This window comes from Paramormyrops kingsleyae, chromosome 12, assembly GCF_048594095.1.
Source record: "Paramormyrops kingsleyae isolate MSU_618 chromosome 12, PKINGS_0.4, whole genome shotgun sequence".
Lineage (NCBI taxonomy): Eukaryota > Metazoa > Chordata > Actinopteri > Osteoglossiformes > Mormyridae > Paramormyrops > Paramormyrops kingsleyae.
Window position 1 is genome coordinate 11,780,462 of NC_132808.1, and position 13,927 is coordinate 11,794,388.

The 13,927-nt window shown below is 41.8% G+C and overlaps 1 protein-coding gene and 2 long non-coding RNA genes across 5 annotated transcripts in view; 2 read left to right on the forward strand and 1 right to left on the reverse strand.

Moving 5' to 3' along the window:
* Positions 1 to 13,927, reverse strand: part of LOC111859303 (uncharacterized) — a 79,088-nt gene that overhangs the window by 22,913 nt on the left and 42,248 nt on the right. For 2 of the 3 annotated variants that reach the window (XR_011994060.1, XM_023841841.2), the window contains exons 2-8: positions 11,743 to 12,087; positions 10,573 to 10,926; positions 8,486 to 8,587; positions 5,251 to 5,346; positions 4,810 to 4,899; positions 3,376 to 3,447; positions 2,418 to 2,531 (exon numbers count right to left, since the gene is read on the reverse strand). Coding sequence is in view for 2 of the 3 variants with exons in the window: in XM_023841841.2 (XP_023697609.2) it covers positions 2,418 to 2,531; positions 3,376 to 3,447; positions 4,810 to 4,899; positions 5,251 to 5,346; positions 8,486 to 8,587; positions 10,573 to 10,926; positions 11,743 to 12,087 (1,173 nt within the window). In the remaining variant the exon portion in view is untranslated. Of the gene's footprint in view, positions 1 to 2,417; positions 2,532 to 3,375; positions 3,448 to 4,809; positions 4,900 to 5,250; positions 5,347 to 8,485; positions 8,588 to 10,572; positions 10,927 to 11,742; positions 12,088 to 12,304; positions 12,597 to 13,927 lie in introns of those variants that run through there. The other variant, XM_072718700.1, reaches the window with a different exon arrangement.
* Positions 7,617 to 10,886, forward strand: LOC111859317 (uncharacterized). The gene is made up of 3 exons (XR_002841800.2): positions 7,617 to 7,773; positions 9,911 to 9,978; positions 10,768 to 10,886. It is a non-coding gene; the product is annotated as an uncharacterized lncRNA (long non-coding RNA).
* On the forward strand, positions 12,708 to 13,567 carry LOC140593504 (uncharacterized). The gene is made up of 2 exons (XR_011993903.1): positions 12,708 to 13,301; positions 13,460 to 13,567. It is a non-coding gene; the product is annotated as an uncharacterized lncRNA (long non-coding RNA).

Consider the following 13,927-nt stretch of genomic DNA (forward strand, 5'->3'; position numbering starts at 1 on the left):
AGAGGTTGTGTCACACATCCTATAATACACACATATCCATCTACCCATCCTGGACAGGATCACTGGGGGCCTGGAGCCTCTCCCAAGCAGCACAGGGCAGAGGTACAGCTTGGATGGGAGGCCATACACACACAGTCACATGCTATGGGCAACTTACAGACACCAATTACCCTGAGAGGGAGACTTTGGAGGAAGCAGGAGTAGCTGGTAGAAATTGACATGACATGGGGAGGACATGCAGACTGTACACAGACACAGAGGAGGGGGACTCAAACCCATATGACATGGGGAGCACATGCAGCCTGTACACAGACACAGGGGAGGGGGACTCAAACCCACATGACACGGGGAGCACATGCAGACTGTACACAGACACAGAGGAGGGGGACTCAAACCCATATGACATGGGGAGCACATGCAGACTGTACACAGACACAGAGGAGGGGGACTCAAACCCATATGACATGGGGAGCACATGCAGACTGTACACAGACACAGAGGATGGGGACTCAAACCCATATGACATGGGGAGCACATGCAGACTGTACACAGACACAGAGGAGGGGGACTCAAACCCATATGACATGGGGAGCACATGCAGCCTGTACACAGACACAGGGGAGGGGGACTCAAACCCACATGACACGGGGAGGACATGCAGACTGTACACAGACACAGAGGAGGGGGACTCAAACCCATATGACACGGGGAGCACATGCAGCCTGTACACAGATACAGGGGAGGGGGACTCAAACCCACATGTCACGGGGAGCACATGCAGACTGTACACAGACACAGAGGAGGGGGACTCAAACCCACGCGACATGGGGAGCACATGCAGACTGCACACAGACACAGAGGAGGGGGACTCAAACCCACATGACATGGGGAGCACCTGCAGACTGTACACAGACACAGAGGAGGGGGACTCAAACCCACGCGACATGGGGAGCACATGCAGACTGTACACAGACACAGGGGAGGGGGGACTCAAACCCACATGACATGGGGAGCACATGCAGACTGTACACAGACACAGAGGAGGGGGACTCAAACCCACGCGACATGGGGAGCACATGCAGACTGTACACAGACACAGGGGAGGGGGGACTCAAACCCACATGACACGGGGAGCACATGCAGACTGTACACAGACACAGGGGAGGGGGACTCAAACCCACATGACACGGGGAGCACATGCAGACTGTACACAGACACAGAGGAGGGGGACTCAAACCCACATGACATGGGGAGCACATGCAGACTGTACACAGACACAGAGGAGGGGGACTCAAACCCACATGACATGGGGAGCACCTGCAGACTGTACACAGACACAGAGGAGGGGGACTCAAACCCACATGACATGGGGAGCACATGCAGACTGTACACAGACACAGAGGAGGGGGACTCAAACCCACGCGACATGGGGAGCACATGCAGACTGTACACAGACACAGGGGAGGGGGGACTCAAACCCACGTGACATGGGGAGCACATGCAGACTGCACACAGACACAGGGGAGGGGGACTCAAACCCACATGACATGGGGAGCACATGCAGACTGTACACAGACACAGAGGAGGGGGACTCAAACCCATATGACATGGGGAGCACATGCAGACTGTACACAGACACAGAGGAGGGGGACTCAAACCCATATGACATGGGGAGCACATGCAGACTGTACACAGACACAGGGGAGGGGGACTCAAACCCACATGACACGGGGAGCACATGCAGACTGTACACAGACACAGAGGAGGGGGACTCAAACCCATATGACATGGGGAGCACATGCAGACTGTACACAGACACAGAGGAGGGGGACTCAAACCCACGCGACATGGGGAGCACATGCAGACTGTACACAGACACAGGGGAGGGGGGACTCAAACCCACATGACATGGGGAGCACATGCAGACTGTACACAGACACAGAGGAGGGGGACTCAAACCCACGCGACATGGGGAGCACATGCAGACTGTACACAGACACAGAGGATGGGGACTCAAACCCACATGATATGGGGAGCACATGCAGACTGTACACACACAGAGGAGAGGGACTCAAACCCACATGATATGGGGAGCACATGCAGACTGCACACAGACACAGGGGAGGGGGACTCAAACCCACATGATATGGGGAGCACATGCAGACTGCACACAGACACAGGGGAGGGGGACTCAAACCCACATGATATGGGGAGCACATGCAGACTGTACACACACAGAGGAGGGGGCCCACCATGCTGCCCCACATGGAAATAGACTAACAGTTAACAAAACAGATATTATACAAATTTAAATGGTGTAAATCATCATTCTGTGTTTAAATACAATATAGAAAAGAACTATGAAAATGACTAATTGTGGTCCAATATTCCTAAAATCCATGTATAAAGTTACTTACTTCGGAATATAGCAATACAGATGAACGTAAATGTGATTCCACCAAAAATGCCTCCATAGAGTGATTTCTCAGATTGAGTTGGGGAAAATTTTGCTGAAAATTCAATGAAAGAACCTGTGATGAGGAAAGAATAGTCAGTCATCATGTAATCAATGACAGACTGGAAAACAGACAAATGTGTTCAGTGCTTTTGTTCAGTAAAGTGAGGATCAAACAGCAGGTCAGCCTGCGGTTAAGGTGATCAGATCACTCTGCCAGCCACATAACTTAAACCAGCAACGTATGGACACATACTGTACATATCAGCCTGAAAGCACACACTCATGGCACGAGGGAAGTACTGGGTTAGAGAATTTTAATTTAGGAGGGATTATGTTTACATATTGGTTAATGTTGCTAGTTTTGCTGTGTTGGAGATATGTTACACTAAATTAGTGTAGTACCACTACTCTAGTTTAATTATTTAGTTATTTATTACTTTATTTAGTTAAATGTGGTCCTTGTCAGGTCCTTGTCAGGTCCTTGTCATACCCACCCTGCTAAGGACCGTCCCTCTTAGCTGGGTTACTGCATGGGGGAGTAAGCTGGGGATTCAGGGGGGAATCGAGCTCTGATTTAAAGATGTATTTTAAAACCTGCAACTCTGTGACTGACAGATGAAAAATTAATGGTACATAATAAAACACTGAAGATGTTTGGCATCTTCAAAGATGCACCACAGCGTGTTTAATATTTTACCAGGAGCTTTTGTCCAAAACATAATACAATTAGGCATCAGAGATGAGGATCAGCCAGTGTTCCTGAAGCAGCTGGGATTAAGGGTCTTGCTTAAAGGCCTAACACTGATAATGTTACTCTGCAAAGCAATAGGATTTGAACCCACAACCTTCCAGACATGGGCACAGAGCCTTAACCTGCTGAGATGCACACTTCCCCACATTGCTACACTTAAACTTACCTGTGCATACAACTGTGATAATGATGGTGCTTCCTAAGGACAGGGTCATGAATTTAATCTCACCCACTTTTCCTGTAAAAGTGAAAAGTGTTATTTTATCAAATACAACTCAACATAACTATAGCACATCTCAAATCACAACAGGTATCCCTAATAACTGGAACTGCAAAAAAGGCAACGGTAACTAATAATGCGACTCTCACTCAGCCATCCATTACAGACATTCTGAAAACACACGAACTGTACACACCAGACAGCAAGAAAGCTAAGGATATAACCGCGAAGATAATGGAATTTATATGCATTGACCACCAGCCTCTGTCAGTCACAGAAGACATTGGATTTAAAAATTAAATCATTTAAAAAATTATTTTAATGAAATTATCTTTTTGATTTCTAAAACTCTTCAATTCATTATATACATAATTATGAGAGTAGTTCCAATTATCACCAAAACAAATAAGTGGTTTATACTAGCAATGCACGGCATACCAGTATTGATAAAGTACCATGGCACCGCACTTTTGAAAGCTGTTCGGCATCATATTTCTCTAGAACTAGTACTATTTACAGTATTACAGACATTGCTAACGTCAACCATAGAATCAGAACCATGGTCCACCGCAGAAACTCCATTATACTCTATGTCAAAATTACACACATCATGCTTTAACCTCCTGAGACCCGACCTATTCATTTATGTCCATTGTAGTGGACATTGTATTTTTGCATTTATTTTTTCACTGATGTTGGGAAACGTATTTATTCTTGTTGTGCACTAAAGAGGACTTGCTGTGAAATTAAAATAAGAATAAGTTTGAAAAAATCTAAATTGTAAGATGTCTTATTTCCTCCAAAGACAAATAACCTACAATTGAAGGACACTTTTTTCCTTGGGTCTCAGGAGGATATGGCATATAGTTCTAGCAAACCAGCAAATTAGATTTATCAAGTCTAAGTGCTCCACATAAAAAGACTACTAAAATATCCATTTAAATTTGATCTCCATAGATTCAAGTCACTGATTTATGTAAGGGGTCTTATAATATAGCAAAAAGGCTATACAGTATAAACATCACCAAAATAGCATCTGTACCTACAGGTTATGCTACGCTGTGCTTTAAACAGCTAAATCATCAGGTGCACAACAATCGGAGGTGGATATACTTTTTATGAATTTAACAGATTCTGTGTGTGTGTGTGTGTGTGTGTGTGTGGCTTTTTGGCGATTTCTTTCCACTTTACAAAAACAAGCAACTTAAGTGAACTAGGGTGCCTAAATTGACCCCATGTGTGACTGAGTATGTACCCTGCAATGCTTGGTTGATTCCTGCCTTGCGCCAATTGCAATGTTTATATTATATTATATTATATAATTGATAGTGACAGCCCTATTGGAAACAGAAGGAATAATATGAAAATAGGGAAACATACCTCTGGAATCCACATATGGAGCCATATTAAATAAGAGCAGGATACTCAGCAGACTGATGACAGTACAAATAAAAGCCTCTCCTGCGGATCCTGAAAAACACCAGTCACACAAGATAACATTGAGGAAACATTTGGCAGTACAGTATTTAGATGTTCTGCAGATTGTTCCTATCACACTCTTCTACGGCTGTTAATCAGGGACTTTCATGCACAGCACCTTCAACATTTTTTTCTTATTTATACAGACATTACTCACACATATAAACATTTACTACTGAAATTCCTGATCTCACCTGGATCTTTAGCCAATAAACTTCATAAATCCACTTAATTTTCTACTACTGCTGTCCATAACACCTTTTTAAATCGTAAAACTCACAAGACGCAAGTAATGAAAATCTGTCAGCTTTCAAAGCACTCTTTAAAATTCAATGGGCTCACCTTCAGTTACACCCCACAGGATGAAGGCTGCGGACACCATGACTGATGGAATTGTGACATGTGACCAGTGACTCAACACAGCCTCTCTGCTTTTACCTATAGAAAAAAAAGCAGTACCAAATTTTGTGGTTAACATGTTCTCTATCATTAGATAATGGTTCATGCAATGTTTAACCATCTACAGCCATCCTCAGATGGTCATTCTGCTGCATGCTCACCTACATACACCCAGTACAGTGTCAGTAGATACAGTTCCCAGACATGTGCTCTTGTTTAAGGAGTTTTCACATGTTTTCTCGACCCAGTAACAACCAAGGGATTATCGTTTCCTTATCATATGAAAAGTGCTACTTGCAAATGGGTGGGTGAACAGTGCGGCTTCGAGACTCAACACTCGACTCAGTCACTTTCATTCTCCTTACAAAGCTCTAAAAATATAGTTTATTCCTAAATATATTTGAAAAGTAGACTGTGCAAAGTTTCTGGGGGTTTCTATGACAAAAACTCATGGAGTGTTTTAGATGAGGCGAGATTTCTTTATGATCCCACGGGGGGAATCACCGATTACAGAGGGTTAAGCTTAAATTACAGTTTTTAGATGCACCTGTAAAGCAAAGTGATATAGCTAATGTGAAATGCCCAAGTGCGGTTACACTGTGATAGCGGCATTCCAAGAACACTTCTTGTCCAGTCAGATTTCTTGGTCAGAACTCTTTAACCTTTTTGGACATAGTACTGCAGCAGTTGAAAAGTTGTTCACAGTGACAATTGTCACTACCTGATCTGTACCATCTGCCCAATTTGTACCTTGCAAATCTGCACATGTGCAGCATTTTAGAGCATGGGCATGTGCTTCACAATGCTTGTGTCTGAATTCAGGGGCTGCATTCATAACCTGAATGCGTCACAGCGATCCGACAAGGCTGTCCCATTTCGAAGGCTTCTTTCAAATGCGGTCTAGAAATGCATCCTTCTTTTCCCGCTCCATGAAGAATGCACCCAATGGAGCCCAACATTTCCCAAAATTCATTGTGCAGCAGTTCAGTGGGTGTGTCCCAGCTAGGCGATAGGAGAGCCACTTCGTAACTCCAGGGTAAGGGCAAGAACAGCTAGAGAAGCAAATAGGAAATTATCCGTAGATCAGGCCGTCCCTTTTGATGCTATCTGTTTGACATTCGAAGAATGCAGCCACGTCCTTTGAAATATGCAGCCCCTAAATTTGGACACAGCCATTTTCTTGCACTGCCTGATCTGTTCATCTTGTCACTTTAAAGCAAGGGTGCCCAACTCCAGTCCTGGGGGGCCGGAGCCCTGTGTAGCCCTGTGTAGCTTAGTTCTTTCCCTGTTCCACCATAAATGATTCAGCTCAAGAGCTGTGTGGTAATTAGCACAAGGAGTTGAATCAGTTGTGTTAAATGAAGGGAAACCCAAAAATGTGCAGGGCTCAGGCCTGGAGTTAGGCACCCCTGCTTTAAAGCAAACCATGTCGTCTACATTAACAGCAAACTACATTGGTCACTTGATTGTTTAGTAAGAACTTGTTTCAATTATTCCACTGAAAAAAATGTACTTTAACAAGAAACATAATCATGTTTAGTTTGCTAGGTCTTAGCTGTGTTATTAGATGGATATGCTTACTGCTGAACTGCAAGGAAAAAGGTTCTCGTGTGCGTTTTTTAATCTGTTAACAGAGTTCAACCCACAGAAAACAATGAAATAACCAACAATGAAAAATTTACACATATATTTTTCTAGGATAACGGGGAAATCTAATGCAGCCTCTGCTTGAAACATACACTTTGAAATCCTTTTTAGTTACTGACATGTGGCACTGCGCTTAAAGTGAAAAATGCCACACTTAGTCAGTTAGTAAGTACAGTGTACAAGCACTAGAAGTGAAACACATTGCAAAATCAGAATGCAGAAGAGAGTGTGCATATGGCAGATTATGGGTTGGTGGAAATTGCTCACAAGCAGTCCATAAAATAAACCTGATGTTGTGAAAAGCAGTATCAACAGGCTCAAAAGCAGAGTTACCCAAAATGATCATTCGAACTAAATGAGGTCATTAGCTTAAAGTAACGTACATCAGATTGGGTTGTAAAAATGGTGGTAAGAGCCCAAGACAACATTGGGGGGCACGAATAAGTTAGGAAACAGATCAACCGACAGGCAGTACCATTCACCCTGACCAACTGGGGAAATGAACAAAGGCAGGCACTTAAATACACTGATAATGATGACTAACAAAAGGCAGGTGTGAATCATCAAAAACAACCAATCAACAACAGCACAGGGTAACTAACAGCAATAAACACAGACCTAAGGAATTTACAAGACCTGAAACTAAGGAAACACAGGGAAAAACTACACTAAGAAGATAAAAAAGAAAACAGAAGTACTAAATAAAACTGGAACAGAAACTCAAATACAGCCTTGAACCCATGACTGGGGAATTTACTACTCTGAGCCACATGCTCAACTCAGTGTGGCAGTCCAGGAAACAAGCAGGACGCGCTACAGGTAAGGGACTACAAGACGGAGGCAGGAACAGGGTGGCCAGCTACACCTGTATCATTTAAATAATAAATAAATAAAAACATCAGAAACAATCGGAAAATAAGCGTAAAGTGTATTGAAGCACGTGCTCCTATGTGCAAGGTACAAATCAGGCAGCTGGCCCGGCTGATTTACTGACACATGACTTAACAAGCGAATGGCTTGCTGTGTAAAATGCTCTGCGGTGCATTTAACAGCTATTTACAACGTTACAGTATTTGTTTAATTCTATGAAAGGGACAAGAAAAAAAGGTATTTGTAAAGTACTCTGTAAATGAAATTCAATACTTTTAAGGCCTTTATTTTCAGAATATAAAATTCAATGTTTTTTTAAATACTTTTTAGACCCTACGGGTACCATGATCAGCTTTGGTTCATTGTTTAAGTTTCTTGTGGTTTAGTGATAAGACTGAAATGATTAATAAACATACATAAGTGTATGATACCGAAGGCACAGAATCAAAGTTAAGCCCTGCAATGGACAGGCACCCGGTGTGGATACAGTCCTGCCTGATGCCCCATGTCTGCTATGATGCCCTCTACAGGATAAGCGGGTTCAACCATAGATCAACTGAAATGACTAGAAATAACAGAGCAGATACGTCACAGTAATTCACATTAGCTTCAATAAACACAAAGGCTGGATTAAAACTGAAAATGCTTAAAAATTACTTACTTTCCTTGATAAAATGCCAGACAAAGAAAGCACCAATAATTAGGACTACAAGTGTGACAGTGATGCAGAGCCCCAGAATCAGCCAATGCAGGGATGAATAACCTAAAAAAAATTAAGAAATATGTTACAAAAATTTATTTTTCCAAACAGCCTTGATATACTAGAATAAAATCATCATCTCTAATCCACTAATTAGTCTTTAAAACTGGAGCACAAATTTGTTTATGTGCATGATTACTAATTGGTAACTAATTTATAATGTTATTAAGTGGAAAAAACATAGATTGTACTGCATTGTTTTAGTAGAATACATCTTATCTAGAGCTGAAAACTGCAATAAAGGGGAAGTCTGAAGAAAATCTACAGTACATTCGTTTAATTTGTATATAAAACTGACCAAACCCAGTTAGACTATGGATGTGCATAAAGATCAGTCTACAGCACAACCACTGACCCTGATGAGAATGAAAACTATGTTGAGATGCATGTTAAAAACCAGGCCTTCTAGTGACTCAACCGGTCTTATGTTAATCTGATTTTTAACACCATGCCAGCAAGTGGGGCTATATTCATGGTAAGAGTGTCAGGATATTAAAACAGACCGAACAACCAAAAAGATAAAAACTAAATAATTATAAAATGTTACAAACAATCTAAATAAGATGCTTAGGTAACAATTTATAATAATGTTCAGTTATATGACATATATAAACTCCTGCCTTTATATAAACATTAACTAATCATTTGCAAAACCTCAAGACATTTAGAAGCCTGCAGTTAATGATGAACTAATCATTTACAAATTCTTAAGACATTTACAAGCAATAAGCATGTAGTTAAGGGTTGCCTTATTTAAAACAAATCACTACTTAAAGCTGACAGCTAGTATGCATCACAGATACCTTCATAATTTCATGGTATTTCTCCTGCTGATAAGCCAGTTAAAAAGCTAGCTAACGCTAATGCTAGTGTTTCATTAGCTAGGTAACCCGGTGATTTATTCATGGTTTTTTATGCATATGAGCAGTACTGCTGCAGCTTCTGCTAGCAGTGAGGCATAGGTCTTTGCGCCCTTAAGAAGAGCGGGTATCGCACCGTGAACGCAAGGCCATGTAAGCGCCATATTTAGGCTGCGTTGAAGGGTGCGAGATTTGGTGTAACATGCATATCCATGTAATATTTGTATGCAGAGTGCTCAGAATAATTCCTGTGTTACATGGGTATGTTTGAACCAAAAGTATTGCTGTGGGTTAGCGTGTTTGTGTCGGTCATTGCACAAGGGTTCCTTGCTGGTCAATTTTCCCCATTGTATTTTAGGGCAGCCTTAAATCGGTAAAAAGGAGCAACACTGTTTAAAGCCAAATATTTTTTCTTTACTGCTATAAGCTGCTAAGGCAATTAATGTGCTTCTTTCCTTTGTTACAGTGTGGGTAAATGGAGTTCTATTTCTGTGAATTGCTCACGTCTTTTGCAGATTGATCTATGTATGTAAAGTGAGTAATAATATATTAATCCCATTTCATGCATTTGCTAACAAAGGGTTGGTGGTGTTCTGTTTGTTTCTATCTTATAGTATCCTATAGTGCTTTATAATTTTATTGTATGTTTGACTTTGTATTGTGCACACACTGAGGAGGGTAAAGCACAAGATTTATTGTAAAATTTATTTTGCTTTTGTATTGCATAAACATTGAAAAGCATGGATTCACTGGATTTGTTCCTTTCCTGGAAAAGCCTTTCATTTTGGCTATTTAAATATCTAACATAGATACAGGGAATAAAAGACCTGAATTTGTATTTGTGTCTGGAGTGTTAAAGTGTTACTGATGCTTACGATTAGCTTTCGATAAGAAATCTAAAAAAAGCCTCTGGCTTGACTTTACTGAAACCCTCTTTTAAACAGTCAGTAATATGGTAACCAAGCATGAGGGAGTTAAAATAAGGACAATACAATAAAGGTGTTTAACAGTTAAAGGAGTTTAACATGTAGATCATACAGGTGGATCTTCACCTGTAAGTAAAAACATGAGAGTCGGCCTGGTTTGTCCTACAGTGTGACACCTTGTGTAGGTGACCTGGTGACTCACCCAGTGCTGCTATCCTGGCTGTTGTACTGTTAGAATCAGTATCTGAGTGGACTTCACACATGAACTCTCCTTTGTCTTCAGTCCTGACTTTCTTCAGTTTCACTGAGAAGTTTCCTTTGGGAATTTCCTCAATGTAGAATTCAGCTCTTCCAGAGTATCTCTCATGTTGAGAATCTGGTCTGCTCTCTCCACCAGAGTAAAGAAGAACCAAGATGTCATCGTCATCATCTGTCTTTCTCCATTCCACCTGAAGCTCTCTCACATTAACATGGGTGTCCACAGAGCAGCTGAGAGTCACATCCTCTCCAGCATGTGCATAGACAGGCTCATCTGCACCCGTCACCACCAGCCGCTCTGGAATAAGAACAGGAAGATTCACACAACCTGGCAACCTGACATTTGTGTGTTTTCCCCTCCTGTTTAGGGATGAACTGAAGATAGTTTGGGCTATTTCCATTTTTACATTTCATTTCTCACTTTTTAAATTTTGCCACTTAGGAACCTGGAAGATGAAAAATTTTTGTTTAAAAATTACATGTAAGAAAGAACTCCAAAGGTAAATGGCACGTCCTGCCTGTAATGCCCATCGTGTATACCTTGCCCCGCCCATTTCCTCGCTGGCGTGGCCGTAACAAGCCACACCCTGGGTGGGTTTGCCTTATCTCTTGTTTCTGCCCCTCTGAGTAATTGCTCCAGCTGTCTCCTATTTTCCGCTTGTCTCCTTTGTATTTCAGTGCTTCATAATAGTCTAGTCCAAGGGTGGCCAATCTTATCCGCAAAGGGTCAATGTGTATGCAGGTTTTTGGGATAACCTGTAGGTCAGCTGTTCAAACCCAGATGTGAGGACTCTTCAGCCAGTCAGTCCTCTAATTAGTAATCTAATTAGGGAGTTGCAGCGAAAACCTGCATACACACCGGCCCTTTGCAGATAAGATTGGCCACCCCTGGTCTAGTCCTTAGATCTGTGATTGAGTCATTTACGTTCCTGTCTGCTTCCCTACATGTCGAATAAACACCCCACAAAGGAGTTTTCCACCACAAGCTGCATTCTGAGTCGTGCTTCTCCTCGCTGACATGACAAATGTACAATATTCAACATACACCAACGGCATAATCAACTCAAGAAATAATTGATAATAATTAGGCCATAAAACAGAAAGGCTCACTTGCCTAATTCCTGTATTTCCACCCGTGTTTCATGGTGCTCCTGCTCTGTATAAACCACACACTCGTACACTCCTGCATCTGCAGTCCTCACACCGTCAAGCAGCAGAGAGAAGTTGCCTTTGGGGATTTCCTGAGAGAAGAAGTGGGCTCTGTCCCTGTAGGCATCCCCCTGTGATTCAGGTCTGCTCTGACCATCCTGGAATAGGTGCACGATGGTGTCTGAATCAGTCCTTCTCCAGTCCACCTGTAGTTCCTTCAAAGGCAGGGGTCTGTCCACAAAACAGGGCAGTAGTACAGCTCCTCCCAGCCAGGCTGTTAGAGGACCAGCAGAGCCGTGTAGCAGGAAACCTACCACAGGGATAAGAGATAAAAAATCACTTTATGCCTTAAAATGATTAAATAAGAAATGCAAAACATAGATAGGAATTACTTATGGATATATTATGAAAATATTGCTTTAGCAGTTAGTACACCAAAACTCCTGTTCTTAGGCTCATCTTAATATTTAAAAGAGTTGCACATAAAACTGCCTTCGAAATGTAGGACTTTTTGTTGGGATACATACCATCAGAGTTAATGACGAACTCGAACAAAATCAAAACAACGCTGAAACTTTTGATCAGCATTTCCACCTATTAAGTCCTGATCGCCCCTTTTCTTACACAATGAACCATTTGTATAAGAAAGCAAAATTTCTCTACGTACTATATATACGTATATATATATAGTATATATACACTCGCTTTGATTAATACGGTTATACCTCTACGCTAAACGTCTTCCTGACCATACTTTCACTTTCGGTTTAGCTAAAACGGGGTCTGGGTAAAACGCGGAATTCCGTCGGACGTAACTAAGGAGATTTCGAGGAACTCAGCAAGGCGTAGCAAATGCGTAGTCAGCCAGCGCAATAGGTCGCTTCCGCGTGACGTCACCTTGCAACGTCGCCAAGGCGCGAAATTCAGATGGAGATCAGGAAGTGAAGTAGTAGTGAGGATCTATGCCGTCTGAAAAAATGCTCATGTTTTGTGTAGTTTACGGTTGCTCCAATCGTTATAACCGAGAAAAGGAAAAGCGGTATTTTAGAGTACCAAAGACTGTAGTTCACAAAGGTGAGAAATGTAAAAAACACAGAACAACGCCGTAAAAAGTGGATTTAAAACCTACGTCTGCGGTCGGGAGGAGCAGAGTCTGCTAACAGGCTGAACAAGCTGATTAAAAAGGCTGGTTCGGTCCTGGGTGTCAGACTGGAGAACCTGGCGGAGGTGTCTGAGAGGAGAATGCTGAAAAAGCTATCATGGACAACCCCTCTCACCCCATGCACGCCTCCATGATGATGATGGGTCATCAGGGCACACACAGCAAAAGACTCGTTGCCTGCAAATGCAGAACCGAACGCCACAGGAAATCCTTTCTACCTGTGGCAATAAGAGCATATAACTCTTCCCCCTTCTGTAGGTGATCTTTTTCACCTTTTTCAACATTTATGTCATTAGGTTCTAATTCGGGTTGTACAATATTACTCGTCTGCTTTTTATTTACTCATCGGTATGCTACTGAGGGTGAGTACAATACGGTTGTCCGAAATCGTATTGTTCTTAATGTTAACATTAATTTCATTGTTGATTTGTTAAACATGTGAAAATGTTCTATATATTATCTGTTGAGCGTTCTCTGGTCGAGGATAATCTGCATTTTTTCCTCTCTGTTGTCCCGACAGAAGACAGATGTGGATGTCCAGCTACCAACGTTACTGTTTATGGATGCCTGTTTCTGACGAATAAAATAAATCATAATAAATCAATAAATAAAAATGTTTTTCACCAAACATGTTAGTATTTTATTGTAATTCTGAAGTATTTCTGTAGATCTCATATCCAAGCACTATTGAACTGTTTTTGTGTTATCTAATTAAATTTTCTCATATAAGTAAAGCTACTGTACACCTTGCAAGCACTCCTGTGAAATATCTACACTATTGTAGAAACATGGTTGCCACTCTACAAGCCATTTTATCAGAATTAATGCACGAAAGAAATAAAAGAAAAAGGATATTGCAATTAAGCATCTGTTACATTGAAACATATGGAAGTGGCATGTAGAAATCCTGCCCCAGGACATGTGATATACTGCCAGAAAGCTCGCAATTTGTACTTTACGAAAATGCATGAAAGTGCCTGGGGCAGGA